The sequence below is a fragment of the Erinaceus europaeus genome, chromosome 8, assembly GCF_950295315.1.
Source record: "Erinaceus europaeus chromosome 8, mEriEur2.1, whole genome shotgun sequence".
Lineage (NCBI taxonomy): Eukaryota > Metazoa > Chordata > Mammalia > Eulipotyphla > Erinaceidae > Erinaceus > Erinaceus europaeus.
The window spans coordinates 51,626,242-51,651,435 of NC_080169.1; the positions used below are offsets into that span (position 1 = coordinate 51,626,242).

Consider the following 25,194-nt stretch of genomic DNA (forward strand, 5'->3'; position numbering starts at 1 on the left):
TCACATTCAGATGTATTGAAACTCTTCATATGCCTGACCATATTCTGAAATTAAGCCAGTGGGTATGGTAAAAGCCAGCTGTAGGCTATAATTAGAAAAACACAAATATAAACTGTTCAAATTTTCTTTCCTCTTGACTTGAGACATTACTTCTTTAAAGATACAGACTACTACTTTTTGTTCGAAAACAGAAGAGGACAAAAATTTTGACATTGAACTATATTATTAATTATCTATCCATACCTGTGACCTGGAGAAAACCTATTGGGTTCCTTTTCTTTCCATTTTTTCCCTTTGTTGGAATTCTTTCGCAAAGGTGCCCTATGAAGACAATACAGAGTCAGAAAGAGGAGTCTGACATTTTATCCTTTATAACTCTGGCTTTATATAGAACCAATTTTTTAAGCATTTTAAAAATAATATTTATTTATTTATTCCCTTTTGTTGCCCTTGTTGTTTTAGTGTTGTAGTTATTGTTGTTGATGTCCTCATTGTTGGAAAGGACAGAGAGAAATGGAGAGAGGAGGGAAGGGTAGAGAGAGGAAGAGAACGATAGACACCTGCAGACATGCTTCACCACCTGTGAAGTGATGCCCCTGCAGGTGGGGAGCTGGGGGCTCAAACTGGGATCTTTACGCTGGTCCTTGTGTTTTGTGCCACCTGCATTTAACCCGCTGCGCTACTGCCCAACTCCCAGAACCAATATTTTTGGAATACATTCATCATAATTTTACTGGGGGGAAATAATGATTTATAGGACAGCTGTTGACACATGGATGTAGTCTTTTATATCCCTATAATAGCTACGGGCACTCCACTCCCACCACCAATGCACATGCTTTTTTACATCATGAAACACTTACCCTAGATCCACAAACTTCTGTCTGATTTTTCCTCCTTGTGTCATCAATGAAGTGGTTCCTTTGGCACCACCTAGGATATACATGAAGAAGAAATTACTACTTTATTTTTTTACTATGAGTCAAAAGCACCTGATCTAAGGGATCTGTCTCAATTCCTATATAAGAGAGAGAATAACTGGTATATATATTTTTCCAAACAAAGAGGAAACATATGAGGAAGAACAGGAGAGAGGCCCAGTACTCATCCTAAAGAAGTTGGCTTCAAATATATTGGAATGAACAAAATAAACAAGAATAGCACTATCGAATCATCCTTAACATTCGAACCTAACTTTCTTGTTATTCCTTCTTTAGCTGCAACTCTTTGCTGCAAAAGCCTGGACTTTATACATTCTATGACCCCCCCCCCCAGTTTTTTTTTGGGGGGGTATTAGGAACTTTTGATAGGAAATCAGAAAACTTCCCCTATATTTCTAAAGTTCAGTATAAAACATTACTCCTTGGAATGAGAGATCAAGGGAGAATATATATGATCTACGCTTTTTTCCTTCTGGTCTCTCTCTGGCTAGTAGCCTGTGCTCAGTACAAGAACAGATGTGGGCAGAACACAGGGAATACTTCCTAATCAGATCTCATTTAGCTTTGTGAGGTCTCTCTTGTAAGTTGGCTTAGAGGATCAGTGAAATAGCTCACTTTGTACATAGCTTTGGCATGTGTACAACGGAGATTCAAGCCCAGCTCCTACAACATTTGGGAGTTTTGGTGCTGCAGTCTCTTTCACTATCTATGCATATCTCTACCTAAAACTACTAGATTTCCAATGTTGGAGATGGGGACACAAACACTGGTGGTGGGAACCATATGACACTATACCCCTACTATCTTACAATTTTGTAAATCAATATTAAATTACTAATAAAAACAAATTTTAAAAAAGGAAGAGAGACCTTGCAAATATAATTCAATATCAAAAGTAGGAACTATATTCTTCCTGTGGTACTTATTTTACCCCAAGTTAGGTAAATAACCCCTAAGGGCCTATCTGGCAATACTTAATAAAGGACATTGTTATGTTTCATAATATTCAGTTGTTAGGGGTGACTAATAAGAGGTGCTTAAATTTTGTAAATATATATATTTATTTTGAGATATAAAAATACATCTTCTTAATTGTTTGTTGGTGTCTGTGTGTAAAATGATTTAAAATAAAAGTAATTTTCTGGCATGGAAGTATAGAGAACTAAGAAAGTATTTGACTAAATTTGCAGATTAATTCTGCTTATAATTTTTGTATATTTCAGGAGAAATTTCTTAATATTCACACTTGGAAATATAAAAAAAAAGTCTTCAACTGGAGGTCTATTTCAAAGTGCTTATTCCAAATATTTTTAGCAGTGTGATTTTCATATTTTTAGGTAATGATACAAAGATTACAATAATCAAGTCCTTGAGGTGTACATAATAAAAGTATAAGATTCAGAAAAATATGTCCATGTCAAAATTCTGTTCTTGTCTCAAATATTTATTATGGATATCTGTATCATTAGTCTTTGGGTAACTGAATTAAATAGTCATAGTTGTGACATATACCCATAAAAAAATTTGACATACATGGCCAAATGCCTCCTAAAGTGATTTTGCTAATGTATATGTTTTTTTAAAGCAGGATTTCAATCTTCTTAATAGAAAGAGAAGAAAAATATGCTGAACTTTTTCCAGATCAATACTATAGCAACTATTAATGACTAGGACTCTGCAAAATTAGAAAGAATACTGCCTAATTATTTTCTGGATCAGAGGAAGCTGGAAGATGCTTTAATGACGAATGAGAAGACCAGAGGCGACAACATACATGGAGATACTCTATAACCTATTAGTGTTATAGTTAGTTGGACATCTTGGGACTAAAAAGCCTGATTCCGCCTATCACATAGTCTGCTACTAGGCAACCTCACATCATTATCTCACAGACTTGTCAAAGTGTGTTCCAAGAAACACTTGAATGCTTTCAAAGACATGAAGAGGCAAGATTGAGTAATAATGCACTTCCCCAATTTAAATCAATCAAATGCATCTTCAGTGTATATCAGGATTTTTAGTCTCTACAAAAGCTAACACTTGAATGGTATGGTATCAGGAAAAGAAAAAGAACATGACTAGTAAAATTTCCACTGAGTTTTTAAAAATTTCTTCAATGTTACCTTCTTTATGCAATTGGAAGTCTGAGCCATTTGGTTCAGTGCCTCAGATTTTCAAATTTTTTTTAATTGTATTTATTTATTGGAAACCTGGTCTTCATTTTCAAAGGTAGCAAGCGATTTCCTGATAGTTAATGTTAAGGTCTTTTCTTAAACTGCATTTTTGCCAATCTCACCTCAATAAAACGCTTAAGTATTTTTTCCTTTATTACATAGATTTCCGTATCTATCACATAGCCATGGCTAAGATCTTCCCTTGAACTTATTACCTTCTTGACTAAACAATCATCTGGTCATCTTTCCCCCATATTTCTGATTCTTTATTAATAGCAAGACCATGCTTTTTTTTTTCTTTCCTCCAGGGTTATTGCTGGGCTCGGTGCCTGCACCATGAATCCACCACTCCTGGAGGCCACTTCCCCCCCTTTTTGTTGCCCTTGTTGTTGTAGCCTCGTTGTGGTTATTATTATTGCCATGTTGTTGTTCGTTGTTGGATAGGACAGAGAGAAATGGAGCGAGAAGGGGAAGACAGAGGGGGAGAGAAAGATAGACACCTGCAGACCTACTTCACCGCCTGTGAAGCGCCTCCCCTGCAGGTGGGAAGCCGGGGGCTCGAACCGGGATCCTTAACGCTGGTCCTTGCGCTCTGCGCCATATGCGCTTAACCCACTGCGCCACTGCCCGACCCCTGAGACCACGCTTTTTAAGACTAAAAAAAATCGAGGTTCCTGGAAGATGGCGGACTGAGAAGCTGCTAGTGGCTTGAGCTCTGACCACATCTTCTGGAAACGGTAGGATTTTCTGCCTTTAGTAGGCCAGTCAATAAGGGGTCCTAGTGGTGACACCAAGGGGGTGACTATAACTCAATTTGGGCTAAGAAATAGAGTAGAAAAAAAGGGGGAAAAATATTTTTTTTTCCGTTTAATTATAAAGCACACCTCCTCCCGCTCCCCACCCCCTATAACCAGTCCCTGGGACCAGCTCCTAGCAGGCTCCCCTGCTGAGCCTCTTTCTTTCTTTACCAAATTCCTGTCCCACCAGGAAGTATCATTCATTCTAAGTCTATAGCCTTCTGAAACCTCTGGCCTTATTTTTCTTTCCAAGTAGCCACCACCCCACCTCACCCCGCATAGCTAATTAAATAATTAAAAATAAATTAAAAAAATCTTTCCTTTCACTGCTCTTTTATGATTGTTCTTTTTCTTATCTTTTTCTTTTTTCTCTCTTTCTTTTTTTTTTTTTTTCTCATTCTAGTCATCCTTTCTTCCTTAATCCTACAGCTTCCAAAGCCACAGGCCCCAGCCCCCACACCACCAAACAGTGTGCTTTTTTGAATTCACTGATACACATTTGGGAATTATTTTGGGGAAGAATTCTGACTCACTGTGGACTCTCACTGCGAGTGTCTCTGCTCAACTTCCTTCCTCCTTTAGCCACCCCTAGAATATACAGCGGATAGTAGATTTGCATAACTGTCTATTTCAGCCATCCTTGTCTAGTCCTGAGGGTTTTTTTTTCTTTTCACTGCTGTTTAATTACAGCTCCTTTTCTTATCTTTTCCCTTTTCTCTCATTTGTCTCTTTTTTCTTTTTCTTTCTTTCTTTTTTTTTTTTATCTTGTCATACACTCCTTCCTTCCTTGTTCTTTGCCTTTCTGAATTTGTGAATTATTTTGGGGAAGAAATCTAACTCAGAGTGGACTCTCTATGTGTGTATCTCTGCTCTAGTCCCCTTTCCCCTCTTGTTACCCCTAGAATATACAGTAGATAGTAGATTTGCATAACTGTCTATTCTTGCTATCCCTTCTTTCTTTTCTCTTTCTTCTTCACTGGGATTTGGTTACTATTTTTTCATGGACTGGAGAAATTGTTCAGCTAACTGGTAGTGATTAAACTGCTTCAATACTTGCTTCAGTTGCTACTGTAATTCCTGAGGTTGGTGAGTGCAATTGTCATAAAGGTATTTAGTACAGTGTTGCTTGTGCTCAAGATACAACAAATGAGGAACAACAGAGCATAAAAAAAGAAACACATAAGTCAAAAAAATGGGTAGATCAAAAAAAAAAAAAAAACAAAACTGCTTCTCCAATGAATGAAGACAATAGCCCAGAAGAAACTACAAATCATCCAGAAGTAACCATGGATAAGAAAAGTATGCAAGCAATAATAAACTTATTAATCACAGAAATGGAAACAACATTGGAGGAAAGGAATGGCAGTATTAGGGAAACAACAGTTCAGACCCCCAAGGAAAATACTGATTATCTTGAGGCAATTAGAGAACTGAAAGCTGAAATAGCTGTAATGAAGAAAGAAGCTGAGGCAAGGGAAAGCAGACTAACAGAAGCAGAAAACAGAATTAGTCAGACAGAGGATGAGTCAGAGAAAACAAAGAAAGAGGTGAAAGAGCTTAAAAAGAGATTGAGAGACACTGAAAACAACAACAGAGACATATGGGATGATCTAAAAAGAAGTAACATTCGCATAATTGGCCTGCCAAAGGAAAAAAGAGAGGAAGGGGAAGGAAACATTCTAGAGGAAATAATAGAAGAAAACTTCTCAGACCTGAATAACAGAAAGGACATCAAGATTCAAGAGGCCCAGAGAGTACCAAACAGAATCAACCCAGACCTGAAGACACCAAGACACATCATAGTCACAATGAGAAGAAGTAAGGATAAAGAAAGGATCCTAAAGGCTGCAAGAGAGAAACAAAAAGTCACATACAAGGGAAAACCCATAAGACTATCTGCAGACTTCTCCACTCAAACTCTAAAAGCCAGAAAGGAATGGCAAGATATCTATCGAGCCCTGAATGAAAAAGGATTTGAACCAAGGATAATATATCCTGCTAGACTTTCATTCAAACTAGATGGAGGGATCAAAACCTTCTTAGACAAACAACAGTTAAAGGAGGCAACCATCACCAAACAGGCCCTGAAAGAGGTTCTAAAAGACCTCTTATAAACAAGAACATCACTATAATACTGGCAATATATCAGTGCAAACAAAAAAATATATATATTTTTTTGAACAATGGCACTACAATACATTAAATCCATAATATCAATAAATGTCAATGGCTTAAACTCACCCATCAAAAGGCACAGAGTTGGGGAATGGATCAGAAAACATAATCCAACCATATGCTGCTTGCAAGAATCCCATCTGTCACAACAAGATAAACACAGCCTTAAAGTGAAAGGATGGAAAACTATCATATAGGCTAACGGACCACAAAAAAGGGCAGGAACAGCCATTCTCATCTCAGATACGATAGATTTTAAATTAAATAAAGTAATAAAAGATAGGCAAGGACATTACATAATGAGTAGAGGATCAATCAGCCAAGAAGACTTAACAATCATTAACATCTATGCACCCAATGAGGGACCATCTAAATACGTCAAGCACTTACTGAAAGAATTTCAAAAATACATCAATAGTAATACAATAATAGTGGGAGACTTCAATACCCCACTCTCACACGTAGACAGATCAACAAAGCAGAGAACCAACAAAGATACAAGAGAACTGAATGAAGAGATTGACAGACTAGACCTCATGGACATTTTCATAGTCCTTCACCCCAAAAAACTGGAATACACCTTCTTTTCAAATCCACATAACACATACTCAAGGATAGACCATATGTTAGGTCACAAAGACAACATCAATAAATTCAAGAACATTGAAATCATCCCAAGTATCTTCTCTGACCACAGTTGAGTAAAACTAACATTTAACGACAAACAGACAATTATTAAAAGTCACAGGATTTGAAAACAAAACAACATACTCCTTAAGAACCACTGGGTAAGAGACTCACTCAAGCAGGAAATTCAAATGTTCCTGGAAACAAATGAAAATGAAGACACAACCTATCAAAATATTTGGGACACAGCTAAAGCAGTACTGAGAGGGAAACTTATAGCCATACAATCACATATTAAACACCAAGAAGAAACTCAAATGAACGACCTTACGGCACACCTCAAGGACTTAGAAGAAGAGGAACAAAGGAACCCTAAAGCATCCAGAAGGACAGAAATCACTAAAGTTAGAGCAGAAATAAACAACATCTAAAATAAAAGAACCATACAAAAGATCAATGAAGCCAAATGTTGGTTCTTTGAAAGATTAAACAAAATTGACAAACCCCTAGCCAGACTCACCAAACAAAAAAGAGAGAAGACTCAAATTAATAGAATTATAAACAATGGAGAAGATATCACAACGGACACCACAGAAATCCAGAGAATCCTGCAAAACTTCTATAAAGAACTATACGCCACCAAGCTAGAGAATCTGGAAGAAATGGAACAATTCCTAGAAGCATATGCCCTTCCAAAACTGAACCAAGAAGAACTAGAAAATCTAAATTCACCAATCACAGACAAAGAAATTGAAACCATTATTAAGAACCTCCCAACAACAAAAGTCCTGGACCAGATGGCTTCACAAATGAATTCTACAAAACTTTCAGGAAGCATTTAGTACCCAAACTTCTTAAGCTTTTCCATAAGACTGAAGAAAAAGGAATACTCCCTTCCACCTTCTATGAAGCCAACATCACCCTGATACCAAAAGCTGATAGGGACAGAACAAAAAAGGAAAACTACAGACAAATATCTCTGATGAACATAGATGCCAAAATATTAAACAAGATCTTGGCCAACCGGATACAGCAACATATCAAAAAGATTGTTCATCACGACAAAGTGGGATTCATCCCAGGAATGCAAGGCTGGTTCAACATCCATAAGTCAAACAATGTGATTCACCACATCAATAAAAGCAAAGCCAAAAACCACATGATTATCTCAATAGATGCAGAGAAAGCCTTTGACAAAATCCAACACCCATTCATGCTCAAAACTCTACAAAAAATGGGAATAGATGGGAAATTCCTCAAGATAGTGGAGTCTATATATAGCAAACCTACCGCCAACATCATACTCAATGGACAGAACCTGAAAGCATTACCCCTCAGATCGGGGACTAGACAGGGCTGTCCACTGTCACCGTTACTCTTCAACATGGTATTGGAAGTTCTTGCCATAGGAATCAGGCAAGAGAAAGAAATCAAAGGAATACAGATTGGAAGGGAAGAAGTGAAGCTCTCACTATTTGCAGATGATATGATAGTATACATAGAAAAACCTAAAGAATCCAGCAGAAAATTACTGGAAGTTATTAGGCAATATAGCAAGTTATCAGACTACAACATCAATGTACAAAAATCAGTGGCATTTATTTATGCAAACACTGAATGTGAAGAAGAAGACATCCAGAAATCCCTCCAATTTACTATTTCAGCAAAATCAATCAAATACCTAGGAATAAAGTTGACCAAAGAAGTGAAAAACTTATATACTGGAAACTATAAGTTACTACTCAAGGATATAGAAACTGATACCAAGAAATGGAAAGATATCCCATGCTCATCGATTGGAAGAATAAATATCATCAAAATGAATATTCTCCCCAGAGCCATATACAAATTTAATGCAATACCCATCAAAGTTCCACCAAGCTTCTTTAAGAGAATAGAACAAACCCTACAATCATTTATATGGAACCTGAAAACACCTAGAATTGCCAAGAACATCTTGAGGAAAATAAACAGAAATGGAGGCATCACACTCCCAGACCTTAAACTATATTTTAAAGCCATCATCATCAAAACAGCATGGTACTGGAACAAACATAGGCACACAGACCAGTGGAACAGAATTGAAAGCCCAGAACTAAATCCCCACACCTATTGACATCTAATCTTTGATAAGGGGGCCCAAAGTATTAAATGGAAAAATGAGGCTCTCTTCAATAAATGGTGCTGGGAAAACTGGGTTGCAACATGCAGAAGAATGAAATTGAACCCCTTTATCTCACCAGAAACAAAAATAAACTCCAAATGGATCAAAGACCAGATGTCAGAGCAGAAACAATCAAACACTTAGAGGAAAACATTGGTAAAACACTGTACCACCTACACCTCAAGGACATCTTTGATGAATCAAACCCAATTGCAAGGAAGACTAAAGCAGAAACAAACCAATGGGACTACATCAAATTGAATAGTTTCTGCACATCCAAAGAAACTATTAAACAAACAAAGAGACCCCTCACAGAATGGGAGAAGATCTTCACATGCCAGACATCAGACAAGAAACTAATCACCAAAATATATAAAGAGCTCAGCAAACTTAGCACCAAAAAAGCAAATGGCCCCATCCAAAAATGGGCAGAGGATATGAACAAAACATTCACCTCAGTGGAGATCCAAAAGGCTAACAAAAATATGAAAAATTGCTCTAGGTCACTGATTGTCAGGAAAATGCAAATTAAGACAACACTGAGATACCACCTCACTTCTGTGAGAATAGCCTACATCAAAAAGGACAGCAGCAATAAATGCTGGAGAGGTTGTGGGGACAGAGGAACTCTTTTGTATTGCTGGTCGGAATGTAAATTGGTCCAGCCTCTGTGAAGAGCAGTCTGGAAAACTCTCACAAGGCTAGACATGGACCTTCCATATGACCCAGTAATTCCTCTCCTGGGCTTATACCCCAAGGACTCCATAACACCCAACCAAAAAGAGGTGTGTACTCCTATGTTCATAGCAGCATAATTCATAATAGCTAAAACCTGGAAGCAACCCAGGTACCCAACAACAGATGAGTGGCTGAGAAAGCTGTGGTATATATACACAGTGGAATACTATGCAGCTATCAAGAACAATGAACCCACCTTCTCTGACCCATCTTGGACAGAGCTAGAAGGAATTATGTTAAGTGAGCTAAGTCAGAAAGATAAAGATGAGTATGGGATGATCCCACTCATCAACAGAAGTTGAGGAAGAAGATCTGAAAGGGAAACTAAAAGCAAGACCTGACCAAATTGTAAGTAGGGCACCAAAGTAAAAACCCAGTGGTGAGGAGTAGACATGCGGCTTCCTGGGACAGTGGGGGGTGGGAGTGGGTGGGAGGGATGGGTCACAGTCTTTTGGTGGTGGGAATGGTGTTTATGTACACTCCTAGTAAAGTGTAGTCATATAAATCACTAGTTAATTAATACGAGAAGGGGAAAATTAATTGTATGTCTCGAGGTTTTTCAAAACACAAACTGAATCTTTTCAATATATAGGCTGTATAATTGATATGCAGAAATCCTAGACCAAGTAGATCAGAAGCAACCAATAGCGCAGCTATATATAAGATACTGGGTACTGTACAGCAAACCCTAACAAAAGGACTTTTCATAGTTAACCCAATTACCAATTAATGTGAAGATAACATTAACTATCGATTGTCTTTTTGAACCCTAAGACAGCAGGAACCTCACATCTCCACTATGGAGCATCTACTTCCCCCAGCCCTGGAACCATTGGATAGGGCCCACTTTCCAGTATGCCTCTCCCCATCCATATCAAATACTATTGCATCTGCCAATCACAACCTAACCAACAGAATGATTGCCACCTCAACATGCTTTACTTCAGACTGTGTCTAGAGACTTCACGTGTGGAATGACAACTGTTCAACTTCATTACTCAGGTGAGACCTTTCCTTTCATAGTATACTCTAATTTCATCTCAGGTGGTTCACTTTCTAACAAAGTCCCAAAACCTAGATATACACCAGTTTCTGTGAGAGAGAGCATATGTTCACACGTATCCATAAACTACTGCAAAATATATGCCTGAAAGCAGAAGTACACTAGAGTTTGCAGTGAGTACCCCCCTAACACTTCCTTTCCACTATTTCAAGCTTTGGGTCCATGATTGCTCAACAATTTGTTTGGCTTCGTATGTTAACTCTCTTTTCAGTCACCAGGTTCCAGATGTCATCAGGATGCCTGCCAGGCTTCCCTAGACTGAAGACCCCACCAATGTGTCCTGGAGCTCCGCTTCCCAAGAGACCCACCCTAATAGGGAAAGAGAGAGGCAGACTGGGTGTATGGACTGACCAGTCAACGTCCATGTTCAGCGGGGAAGCAACTACAGAAGCCAGACCTTCTATCTTCTGCAACCCACAATGACCCTGGTTCCATGCTCCCAGAGGGATAGAGAATGGGAAAGCTACCAGGGGAGGGAGTGGAAAATGGAGATTGGGTGGTGGGAATTGTGTGTAATTGTACCCCTCCTACCCTATGGTTTTTTTAATTAATCCTTTCTTAAATAAAAAAAAAATAAAAGAAAAAAAGAATAAAAAATCCTCTGGTTTTTTATAGTAATTAATTACTTTATTTATTTATTTAATGAGAGACCTACTAAGAGACCAGAGCAGTGCTTAGTTCTAATTTATGGTGGTGCTGGGGATTTAAGCTGGGACTTTAGAGCCTCAAGTCTGAAAAAACTACTGCATAACCATTATGCTGTCTCCCCATCCTCCTGTGATCAGTTTTAACCTCCTCATATGGGAAGGAACTCAAAGCTTATTATAAAAAGTTATTCTCTAAAGTGGGGTTTTGAAAACAATAAAGCTAGATCTATTTATATTGTATTAATCTATGCAATACTCTAACAATGAAAACATGAAATTTTTCCTTACATTGCAATGACAGGAAGATTCATTTCTTGGAAAATGGGCAGGGAGAATCCCTGAGGGTCATAAAAGAGTTATCCTTGAGATTTGAGTGTAGTTAAACAGGGAATTCATAGGTTAGTTCAGGCTTTTGAATATATAAAAATATTCAGTTTATTTTATTCTAATTATAGGTTCCCAAAGAAACTTTTTGATATATGAATCTACCAACTTGGAGAGAACAAGAACAAAATAAATAAGTTGTATTGGTTATTATGTCACCTGTACCATCCCAAGATAAATCAGAATATTACTATTCTGGCTTAGAAATCAGTATTTTCTGAGTTCAAACAGCAAGAATTAGTCATTTTGAACATGACAAATTTGGTGTATTAATGAACTTCTGAGCATAAAAAAATGATGACTAGACTTTGACTTTCATGGTACTGATTAGTAACAGAATACTGTCTGCTGTCAACTGCTGAAAGGTCTCCTTCTTTTTGCATCTTTGAAAGTGCAGCAGAACCTGAGAGTGGAAGATAAGAAAATAATGACTGGCCTCCCAATTGTTAATAGTCTGGAAGACATAGAAAAGACAAAATCTTTCACCAAACAACTGAAAAATGATGGGGTGGGGGATAAGAAGGAAAAATGTGACTAATCTGTACATTTATTGAGAGAAAAGATGGAAACTGGCTTCTCGTAGTGTACTAAGCTTTTTGCATAACATCTGGCAGAGTTAGTGCTTAATAACTATTTGTTGAATGAATATGTGAATTAAGATCAATGACCATGGAGACATAAATAGTGCCTAATGATTTGCCATTTTTATGAAGAAAAGCAAAGAATTAGAGGCACTGTTTTCATTTGGTCAAAGTACCTAGCAACAGCTATACTAGTTATGTACTTTACCAAAGCCCAGTTAACTGTTCTTCATAGAAGAAGAATTAGTCAAGGAAAACAGAAAATAGAAATGCTGAAGTACATGATTTCTGGAGTGGAAACTACCCCTTTTGTCTCTTGGTCCTGTTTACAACTGTTGGGACCTTAATCACAAAGATGGTAGCAAGACCTGGGAGGTGGATGGATATAGCATTGGACACTCAAATAGAAAGTCCTGAGTCCCATCCTTGTAATGTGCCAGATTGATTCCCTTGTTCTCCTGCTCCGTACCTAGCAAATAAATAAATACAATTAATTAATTAATTAATTTTTGCAGTCTAGGATGTAGTTCAGTAGTTAAACTCTCAAACACGAGGTTTGAGTTCCATCTCCTGCATCATCACCTATATCAGTGTCAGTGATCATTTCTCCCTTTCCCCTCTCTCTCACTAATAAAAATGAATGTTGAAAAAAAAATGAACAACCATTTCCTTTGAAAAGAAGATAGCAAAACAGCTAGACATTAGAGGAAATGATGGCATTCTTATTTCTATTGTTAGCAAAGTGGTCCAAGCTAATAATATGGAAAAATAAGACAAGAACAGCTATTCTGCTATCAGATAAAATAGGATTTCAGATAAAGAAGATAATAAAAGACAGAGATGGACTTTACATATTGGCCAGAGGATCAGTCCAACAAGAAGATATAACTATCATCAGCATATCTGCTATCAATATGGATGTATCCAAATCTATACAAGTGCTAACTGATCTCAAAGAAGACACATACAGCAAAAAAAATAATAGTGAGAAACCTTAACATTCTCACAGCAAGAGATACATTATCAGGACCAAAAAAATCAACAAAAATTAGTGGTCTTACATGAAGTCATAAATAAGATAAACTAATTAGAAAGATGAGAAAGGGGAAATGTAAAGTGAAACTCGGACTGGCTGTGTTGTATCCCAGTAAAGTAAAGGACTCTGGACAAGAAAGGAAAGGGATGTAATGGAGGGGCTGTAGTGGCCCGGTGCATGATGGTGGAAAATGACTTAGATTGTGGAGGCAGTGTTTTGCAGACACCTGTCACAGGGAGATAAGAAGTTGAACTCACGTGTACGTGTCAGAAATTATAGTGTAAACCATTAATTTTGCCCCCAAATAAAGTTGTGAAAAAGATCTTTTCTAATAAAGAGGACATGAAGTTATAAATCAATCACAAAGATTAAAAAAATAAAAAAAGAAACAACTCCAAAATATGGAGACCAAGCAACATGCTTCTGAGTAACACCAGAGTCATAGAGAAAATAAAAAGAGAACTTAAAAATTACTTCGTGAACAATAATGAAGAGCTCAGCTCTTCTTACATCTCATATCCTATAGCATGTAGTAAAAGCATTAATAAGAGGGAAGTTCAAAGCAATACAGATCCAAATTATCAAAGAAGAAAGATTTAAAGTAAATTATCTAGTATTACAACTGAATCAGCTAGGAAAAAAGAGCAACAGAGATACCCAAAAGTCAATGAGAATAGGGAAAGTTAAAATGAGAGCAAAAATAAAAACAAGAAAGATAATTCAAAAGATTAATGAAGCCAACAGATGGTTTTACTGAAGGATAAGTAAAATAGAAAAATCACTGGCTAGACTCACCAAGAAAAGAGAGAAGAGATAAGAGAGAGAAAGAGAGAGAGAAAACATGATAATAGTCGGGAATAAGAGAGGTGAGATTATAGCTAATGGTGGGGAGATACAAAGAAGCTTACAAGAATATTATGAACATCTCTATGCAAATAGATGGAAGTAGATGCATTTTGAGAATCATAACACCTGTCAAGCTTAACCCAAGAGGAAACAGATAACTTGAACAGGCCAGTTACTACAGCAGAAATTAAAACAGTAATAATAAATCTTCCCAAGAATAAAATCCAGATGCAGGCAGATTTACTAATGAAGTCTTTTTAAAAAATTTTTATGTATTTATTATTGGGTAGAGACAGAGGGAAATTGAGAGGAGAGGGGGAAACAGAGAGGGAGAGAGACAGAGACACCTGCAGCACTGCTTCACCACTTGTGAAGCTTTCCCCCTGCAGGCGGAGACTGGGGACTCGAACCTGGGTCCTTGGTCACTGTAACATGTGCGTTCAACCAGGTGCACCACTACCCATCCCTACCAAGAAATTTTGTAAGACTTTCAAATGTATGTACATATGCATGAATATTTGCTACCAGGATTATTGCTGGAGCTCTGTATCTGCAGGGCTAAAATAGCTCCTGGCAAACTTTTTCTCCTTCCTTCCTTCCTTCCTTCCTTCCTTCCTTCCTTCCTTCCTTCCTTCCTTCCTTCCTTCCTTCCTTTCTCTTCCTTTCTCTTCCTTTCTTCCTTTCCCTTCCTTCCTTCCTTCCTTCCTTCCTTCCTTTTCTTTCTTAAATAATCATGTATCTAATCTTTAGTAAGACAGGTCATCTTTTTGTATTTTATAAATGATGTGAATTATCATTTCAATGAATTGACTGTCTAGATCCTTAGCATGTTTTTGACTTTTAGAAACTTATTTGAAACTATGTGTATGTTAGAGATGAACTCTATTAAGTAACTTTGCTTATGTCTCTTTTAAAATAAAATTTTATTGATTTACCTTTGATTTATAATATTTTGTAATTTTGGGAGTATAGCTTCATAACTTGATATATTTATATTCTTTGCTCACCTATCAGCAAAGTTTTCATGCCATCTCACACTATCAAGTGGATCTCTTCATTTTCATGTGCATTGACAACTCAAAGTATTAGATAAAGACTTAGTGGGTCATATGATACATGCATTTCAAACTTTACTAGGTAATACCCTATATTCTTTATTAATTTTAAATACTTTAGTGACATAAAATAAGTGATAAACATTTTACCTGGAGTAATCAACATAAAAGAGTTTTTCTTTTTATTAATAGATTTACAGAAGGGAATTACAAAAAAAAAAAACCTGGGTCTGGCTGTGATCAATGTTTTATATACATTTTTTGTTTGTTTTTTGCCTCTAGGGTTATTGCTGAGTCTCAGTACCAGCATTATGAATCCACTGCTCATGGAGGCCATTTTTTTTCCATTTTATTAAATAGGACAGAGAGAAATTGAGAGAGATGGGCCAATAGTAAGAGAGACACCTGCAGACCTGCTTCACCCCTTGTGAAGCTTTCCCCCTGCAGGTGGTAGGGAATGGGGACTTGAACCCAGATAATTGAGCTTAGTACTAGGTTGCTTAATGGGTGCCCCCCCAACCTGGCCCTTGGTTTTTTTGTGTGTTTCTTTCTTGACAATTTGATTACTTTATATTTTGCAACAAATACTTTAATTCTAGATTTTCAAATCTATTGCCATGCTACCTATAAAATTTTTTAATCACCTTATCTTTTAGTCTCTAATGAATTTTACTGTTGTTCTTTCTATTCATTGTCTATCTTTTCATGGGCTTATTAACTTTTTATTTGTTTCTTTTGTCATCACCAAGGCTTCCACTGCTCTGGGACAGGCTGACATTTTCAGACAGAAAGAAACCACAGAACTGATGCTTCCTCCTAGGTGGTAGGGGACAGATTTACACCTGGGCCATATGCAAGACAAAACAAATGCACTATCCAAATGACCATTCACTTTTATCTGGAATAAATTACATATTTGGAGAAGGGATGGGTGTTTAATAATAAACCTACCTTTCTCTTTCCTCCCCCACACCCCTTTTCCTTTCTGCCACCAGAGCATTCTTCAGCTCTGGCTACTTGTGATGCTGAGTGAACCCAGCACCTTTCACATTCAAGTCCTGTGTGCTGCTGTTTCTCTCCCGAGCCCAATAGTAGGCTTTCATTTCAAAAGAAGTCCACTACACTCAGCTCATACTTGTGTCTCCTATTCTTTCTATTTTTTTTTTAAATATTTTATTTATTTATTGATGAGAAAGATAGGAGGAGAGAGAGAAATAACCAGACATCACTCTGGTACATGTGCTGCCAGGGCTTGAACTCAGGACCTCACACTTGAGAGTCGAGCACTATATCCACTGCGCCACCTCCTGGACCACTCTTTCTATTTTTTGTTACTATTTTCATAATACTTAGAATGTTAATTTTATTTGATTTAATTAATTATATTTAATAATAAGGGCATTTGAAGTGGCACATTTTCCTTTGAGTACAATACAGCTGAACTAGCAGCTCAATTTGTGTAAATTTATTCTACCGAAATGAAAGTGTCAGTATATAAAAATTAACTCACAATATGCTCATTAAGTCTTTTTCTTCCACACAGGCAAGCAAACAAGCAAATAATAAACAATTCCTGCCCCCCCCCCCCACAAACACCCTCTAAATGTCCATCTATACTTCAATGGCTGATTCAGCTATACTATAGGCTCTCTACAGAAGATAATTTCATTTACATTTGTGCGTATTATACTAGAAGGACTTTTATAAAATATAGTGTGTAAAACAAATTGCAGAGTAATGTGGTAAGTAGAATTCATTTATATATAGGAAAAAGTAATATGGGAGTCAGGCAGCAGCTCAATGGATTAAGTGCACATGGCTCAAAGCACAAGGACTGGCATAAGGGTCCTGGTTCAAACCCCCAGTCCCCACCAGCAGGGGAGTCACTTCACAGGTGGTGAAGCAGGTCTGCAGGTGTCTATCTTTCTCTCCCATTCTCTGTCTTCCCCTCCTCTCTCCATTTCTCTCTGTCCTGTCTAACAATGACAACATCAATAACAACAACAATAATAACTACTACAACAATAAAAAAACAACAAGGGCAACAAAAAGGAAAATAAATAAATATAAAAAATTAAAAAAAGAAAAAGTAATATAAGACACATGCACACTAAAAATAATTTTTGTAATATAAGTATACATGAATATGCAATATATACATATATATGTGCATTTTAAATGTGAAAGATAATATAACCAAAGCTGCTTAGCTACTTCAAAGGGATGTGTTAGTCATACAAAGAGAACTAACTTCTTTGTGCACCTTTATATAATTTACCTGCTTTAAGCTTGGACATATAACATTTATAAATTAAAACATATAATTAAAAATACACAAGTCTAATGACATTTTTGCTATTGTTAAGTCTAGGAGCCTGTTTTAAAGTTCCCTGAATCGTCTTTAATATAGCGTTTTTTTTAGATTGCATTATTTTGCAATATAAAACATTCCTGTAAACATTTCTTACAAATAAATACAATTAAAGGGGGGAATCTCTATGACTTCCATTTTCATATGTATATTTATATGTAGTTTTTCTGTATGACTATAGTAAGGTTTATCGACACTCTAGGTTGCTAGTTTATGAAATCAGAAGACTTTCTAATGCAATTCTTTCAATAATAAACTTATAGAAAGTAAAAAATAATAATCATAAAGAGAAAGAAACAACTTATAGGTAGTAACACATAGCAGAACAGGAAAGCAATGTCATTAGTTAAGCAAAAACAAAGAACTTATGGTTATGAGTAAAAATTCATTTTTATATTGCTCAAGCAGAATTAGAAAAGGCAAAAAATCCACACAATTAACAGTACCTTTCTCTTGCACTATGTTCTTGGTAGTGGTCTGATGGTGGTGAGGAGATTCTTCCATATCTTGGTCAGATTTTGAAGGTGAGGAGTATGAAGTGTCTCCCCAAGTAGAGGAGGAAGGCTCCCTTTCTGAGTTCAAGGATCCTTCTTGAAATTCAGTAATATGGTCAGATGAGAAGGGAACATTGCTAGCCACTGAGGATGGTGCACCAGAATCTGATTCTGGAGAAGAAGGTCTCAAACCCTTGGAAGAAGTGATTTAGTAATATGCATGTGGTTATAAAGACTGTTTGAATGCTGTTGGTAATGAGAGATTATAAAGAAGGTTATGCCACTGAGCACCACTTCCACATAATACTCACTTTGAAGTAGACCGACCTTCTTTTTAAGAGAATCCCCAGGAAAAATCATAGTTTTTTGGTTGGTGGTTTCTAGATAAGGCTACACAGTTTACAGTAATTCATTATATTACCATTGTAGCTAACACACCTAAGACATATAGAAACAATTACTTGAACATTCAGTATTTTCTACTAGGTACAAACAGCAGCTGAATATCAAAAGCACCATCATGACTAATATGACAATATGGCTAATGCTCTTGGTTAATTCACTGAAAATGTAGAGAAAGAATATGATTTATACTAATATGTTGAATTATGTAAGAATTCAGTAAACAATGAGGTGAACTATACTTGCTATTTCCCACTAAGGCATAGAATCTGGTTGTAGAAAAACCATTAAATTCAATAAGCTGCAGGAACCATAATATAGTCCACCATCGCAAGTCAAAATGGTTGATGGGACTCACCTTTCGCTCTAGACTGTCCTCTCCATCTGTTGAACTGACACTATCATAAAGTTTTGTCCTAGAGGGCCTCTGGCGCCTGTTTTTCACAGAGAGTTGGGCTCGAGTTTTCAGTGCTTTTGAGTCAAGACGCTCAGTTTCTGGGATTGCTTCATTCAAATCTAAGAAAACAAAATTGCAAAATAATCAGTGAGAGAGATTTTTGGAAAGTATTGATAAAGTGACTGAAGACACTGATTATAAAACCTCAAGGTTATCAAGAATAGCTGGCAGGAAACAGGTAACAACCATGACAGCAAATCTGCTGCCCCACAGGTAACAAAAAGAATTTTTGAGATTTAGGAACAATGTACAAAGCCTAAGGGAGAAAACCAATGCTACAGGTAATCATGGCCACAACAAAAATAAAAAATTATGGAAACAAAAAATATTCTTACATCACAACTACATTTAGCATTATTTATATTTACTTATGTGTACAAGTTAGAATGTTTGATAAAGATACAAGGGAAAGCTGGATTAAAGTTGGAGATCATAGAAACCAAGGACAAAACCAGACATTTTATAGATTTATAGAAGATCAAAGACAGCTCACTGGGTAGGAGGTATATAAAACTATGTAGGTAATCCAAGTTGGAGCCTGAGTACCACATGACATCAGAGGAGGCTTTGGCATTGTGGTGTCACTCCCTCTTTCTCTGTCTATCTAAATGAAAATGCTGACCCTGGGAGTAGTGAAGTCATGCATAGATAAGGCCTCAGCTTTTCAATCAAGGTCTATTTTTTTTTTTTTTTAGAGAAAGGAAAAGAGAGAGAGAGAGAGAGACACTAGAGCATCACTCAACTCTGGTTTATGATGAGGCGGAGGATTGAATCTAGGTATTCTGCAGATCTTGTGCTATAATATGCTGACCTATCTCCTTAGCCTAATGATAAAAACTTACAAGTTGTCAGATCAAGGATAGGTAGTGTAAGGCATTCATCAGCATTTCCATAGTAAATTTTTGTAAGATCTGCACCATGTTCTTAATACTTTTATTTTTTCTATTGAGAATAGTTTCTGAAAATCTTTTTCTTCTTTTAACTTTCTAGAAAAGCAGTGGAACACTTACCTCAAAAGAAAATTTAAGCTAGTTATGGAACTAAAACAAGGTCTGGCAACCCCAAACAGATAACAAAAAACCTTATGTATACATAATTAAATACTTAATACACTAGTATTAAAAGTCAGATAGTATACACATTTTCTTCTATTTTAGTATAATCATAGATTTCTATCCCAATTTACTTGAATTTGTCTCACTCTCATTTTTCTCTTTACTAGACATTATCTCTTCCTGCTAGAAACTACACTAGACTCCCAACAGAAAGTATTTTTGTTTTTAAATTAAAAGACCAAAGAGAAGCAAAAAAAAAAAAAAAAAAAGGAAAAAGGAACATTAAAAAATGAACTGGTAAAGACAAAGAGGAAGTTCAGTGTGCTCTTCTTTAACCTGCTTCTTAATACCTTTAGTCGTGCTAGCTAGAAACCTAGTAAGGATTCGAAAGTTACCATGCAAGGACTCAGAAATATCCCATCCACTAGAGCTTTATCATGAGTGAGGACCTAGCTCCAAAGGGGAGACCATAGATGGCCCTGCGGGAGCTTCATGGTTAATAGAGTGGGTACTGTGAATCTCTCTTACTTATCTCTCCTTCTTGCCTCTTGACTATTATTAAGCTATGTTCTAAATATATAATGAGTATCATATATTCTAAACATGCTAATAAACCCAAAATAAGGCAACATCTCAGGCTACATATCTCTTATTTGTCTATAGAACTTAGCATTTGGTATATAGTGCTAACAAATAAAATTAAATGTATTCTCCCTAGGAGATATGTTCATTAAATGACAGTATCTAGAGATGGCTTTGACTTTTAATTTCATACATTTGAGAGTAGAGTGAGTATTAAAAAAATAAAGTAAGACCATTAATTTGTCATAAAAACAACCAAATATTTCTAATTACTTAGTCTCTTCATTTTTATATGTCAATGGAGACAAATTAATCTTCCCAATCACTTTAATTTTCTACTTAGAATGCCATCTAGGCTTGTAGCAGCTTATTAAGAGTTTATTAGTTGTGATAGTTGGAAGGGAATCAGTCTTACAAGCTCTTGCTTACACATAAGTCATGGAAACACCAAACATAGATGAAAACAGTAATATAATTAGAGATACTATGCATCAGGGTTTACTGTTTATCTATCTCATATCTGGATTATATGTTCTATAATACAAAGTTCTCTTAACATAACTATATCATGTATATGTTGTTTCTCCTGGGACAGATCAAGTATATTTTCTTCTCATGATGCTCAGTAAACTTCCCTAATGCGCCCTGATATACATAGCCAGCTCATGACCTAACAGAATTATTTTAGTTTCTTCACTCATAAGCTACTAACCTTCCCATACTGATATAACTAAACTAGTATAAAACAGGTTATTAGTATAAATCTTTAATACCATTAGAGCTTAGTATGTTTAATTGTATAATCACATGATTGAACTGTTATAGGAAATGTACTTCTCCAACAGGCTACATATGGAATATTATCACTAATTTTTCACACATGTTAGATAGTACTAGCATTTTAAGAAACGTTGCAAATTATAGAACAAAACTGTTTGACAGATGATTTGTTTAGTTTAATAACAGCTTTCATTACATGGTGACAAAATAGTCAAGGAGGAAGTTCATTCTACTTGTGTAAATATGGCTTGTTTTTCAGTAGAAACTTGACCCTAAAGAACCTTGTATGGCACCCAGCATCTATGATTGGGGGAGCTACTCCTTCCTTAGGTACTACATAAAAAAAGTAAGAGGAGATGAGAACTACTTATTAGTAAGGCCCAGGGTATACAGAATTTATTCTGATATTCCTAAATTTATTGGTACTGGGCTACCAGACCATTGTAAAATGACAATCTGATACAGTTTCTTTTTTTGATCAGGTGTAAACTGCTGGAGTACATCATACATGGTGTCACATCTATTAAAGATATGGCTAACTGGAGTCTGTAAAGCAATTCCTTAAATACATTACTCAAGTAACCATCAACATAACCCATGCAATTAACAGTTTTTGAGGGTTGACAACAAATGTCCAAGGTCATCTCATAATACTGATTGATGGATCACAACTCAGTAATTTAGATTCCACCCTAAAGGAAAAAAATATATGTAAGAACTAGGAAATGAAATGGAGCTGAGAACTCTTAATCCAACAGCTCTGTAACAGAAGGAAGGAATGCTGTTCAGAAGTAACTATGGTAAACATCATAATTTATAGTGTGATTCAGTGATGACAGAGATGTGTGAAGATAGAAGGGAAATGTAACTATGCTGCTGGGTAAGTAGAAAGGCGATCTATTTTATCATTATAAACTATCTTTTTCTCTGTGCTTTATAAAAATAAGAATATTAAAAATTCAAAGAACATTATGAATTCTAGACCAGACTTATTCTAGACCATATAAGAAAACCAAGGCTCAGAGAAGAAAACCAAGGCTCATTTGTATACTAACTGTATCACATAGTTGATCTGCAGAATAGATTGGATAGGACTCAGAACTCAGAAGCTTCTTCTCCTTCTAGAAGGTCATTCTCAAGTCTGAAAGTAAAATTCACAAATAACCTTCTACCATCTTAGGATCCTCCTTTTAGTTTTAACTTATGTTCCAAACAAAAATACAGGTCATGAGCTAACTGCCAATTCCCAATATATAGCACCAGAAGAAAAAAAAAATTAGAGCTTTTACCTGTTTATATACTTATACATACAAAATTCTGACATTAAAATTTTCTTACCATATAAAATTCTTATATGTAAAGTATGCTGTACAGAATTTTACACTATAAGCATTTTAATACATTTTACAGTATGAATCTCCTTATAGTTCTGTTTTGTGGATGGTGATGTGTCAGGAGAAATCCAACTGATTCAACATTTCTAAGTTATGTACTACCAAGCATACGGGCTGAGGTGGTCATGCTACTGTTATTCATTCTCCGCAGAGGTCCTGATCAAAAAAGTAACATTGCTACCATAAACTCAAAACCAAGTTCTTCCTCTGCCACATCACTCCAGTCCTGTTCTGTTGTGCTTTACAAATAAAAAAGCTTCCGTTTCCTCTCCCCTTTCTTTTCCTTTTTTTTTTTAAGACTCTTCAGTTTCTAAAATAGCTTATATCTGATGCAACACCACTAGAAATAAAAAAAGAGAAGACTCAAGTGGATCAATAAGTACAGACTAAAAAAAATTAAGTAGCTAATGACAGAGCAGTTTTGAGTAAGACTCTGCCACACTCCTATCTGCACCGTAAAACTGGTTTTATTGCTTCAAATAGGATTTTTACCAAAAAAAAATAATAATAATGGATTCAATTATGATTGTAATATTCTGAACTACAATTGCATTTTTGAAAATTGTAGTTATGTACTATGATTGCAGTTATGAAAAATGTTCTGTGAAATCAGGGTGTTATATATCATATTACAACACAGCAAGGCTAGTTCTCTAAAATAATGAGTCCTTTAATTTTTTCACAAGGTTGACGTTATTTTTGACGTAAATGGAATACTGCCCACAGATCAGATATAGGCAGTGAGGCACAAGGGACATGGAGCAGCATAACAATGGGATGCGCTCTGCATCCCTATGTGCGTTGTTCCCCTAACAGGCAGCCATACCTCATGCCATCACATTGCCTGGCTTGTGCTATTATCCGGTGAAATGCTGAGCATAATGAGGCACTCAGTGGCATTTTTAAACTTGAACAGTTATCTGCATATCATTCACAGTCACTGCAAGTTCATAAAAGATGTGCCCATGGGGCTCTGAGTTGATCCTTATTGTATTCAGAGATAGCTTTATGTATCTCAGAGAGGTGTGTAGAATAGTTACCATGGGAGGAGATCTGATGCTAGTAGTCCTCCTCGAATATAATTCAGAACAATGGCTTTACTGCTAAATTGGACAATTTACCTGACCTCAAACCCCCCAACTGAAAAATGGGCACAGTAATCATAAAATATAATAATTTTTATGAGGACTGACTTCAGTAATTGGCATAAAATTGCTTAGAACAGTCACTGGTTTATACTAAACAATAAATATCTTCAAAAGGTTAGGAAGACTTTATTTTATGTGACTGAAGCAAGTTGAAACAACATGTATATTAATTTAAGTGTCAAAAAGCAACATAAAATATACTAACTAATGAGAAATATGTGCATATAATTGCAATGATAAAGTACACTTTATACTGGCAATTATCTGTTACTGCTATAGAAAGTATAAGGTTTAAAGATCTTGGTCAAAAGGGAATTTTAATCTTATCTGTAATGCTAAATTTATCTTTTCAGTATTATGTGCTTTTTTGGGTTTGTGTTATTACTTGTGTAATTAAAAGTAATAAAAAGATAAAAAACATACACTCGGTATATTTTATTTTAGACCCATCTAGGTCCCTTTCTTATCTGGCAGCTCTTGTATTTTAAGCTGGTATCTTCAGATGTTGCTTTGAGCCCAGAAAACGTCAAAATTTGTGTGACCATCACCCTGTCCCACATGAAAAGGCTGCTTTACCAGGCATATGTGACTTTGCCTGCCTTGAGAGTTTACACAGAGTCAGATGATTTAAAGTCTTGTGGCTTGGTTTCAGTTCCTATTTTGCTTCGGTATTGTATAGAGAAGATTTATGGATCAAACAGAGTAATTTGAAACCAAATGTTATATAACTTCATCATGTCGTATGATAGCATTTTGATTAGGAATTCATCCATGGGCTTCTCTCAATTATCTGGATTTTTTTAGTAGTTGGTTTCTCTGTAGCTACCTGAAAACTGATAAAATGTTGTAGTTTGTGTAGTATTTATGAAAATTTCTTAGATGCTGATTTCTTACCATTTCAAAACAAGTAGATTATTTCTATTTCCAAATCATTTAAGCGGGACTAAGTTTACTGTTATATGCATTATATATTTCATCTATTAATCTTTGAAAAAGTAAGAAAATTAATTTCATCTTTTTATTAATAACATCAATTTCAAAAATATCTCTATGGTCTTTGAAACATTATTTACTTTTAGTGTGGTGCACTTTCAGTACACTCCAATCAGTTTCTTCAGTTGATAGTCAAACTAAACACAACTCAGAAAGCAAAGGTCCAAAATCTTTTTTCCATTATTTTAAGAATGACTTTCATAATGGCAGTAAAAGGGAAAAAATGGAAAACCTCTAAATTTCATCCAGTTATATTTGAAACACTTGGAAAAGTTACTTGATTCCAAGAA

At 36.0% G+C, this 25,194-nt stretch overlaps 1 protein-coding gene across 9 annotated transcripts in view; it reads right to left on the reverse strand.

The window, feature by feature from the left end:
* Nucleotides 1-25,194, reverse strand: part of PPP1R9A (protein phosphatase 1 regulatory subunit 9A) — a 142,264-nt gene that overhangs the window by 12,017 nt on the left and 105,053 nt on the right. For 6 of the 9 annotated variants that reach the window (XM_060196212.1, XM_060196206.1, XM_060196205.1 and 3 more), the window contains 4 exons: nucleotides 18,854-19,011; nucleotides 18,046-18,286; nucleotides 864-933; nucleotides 244-321 (listed from right to left, as the gene is read on the reverse strand). In XM_060196212.1, the coding sequence (XP_060052195.1) occupies nucleotides 244-321; nucleotides 864-933; nucleotides 18,046-18,286; nucleotides 18,854-19,011 (547 nt within the window). The remainder of the gene's footprint in view (nucleotides 1-243; nucleotides 322-863; nucleotides 934-18,045; nucleotides 18,287-18,853; nucleotides 19,012-25,194) is intronic. The other 3 variants (XM_060196211.1, XM_060196210.1, XM_060196207.1) reach the window with 1 other exon arrangement.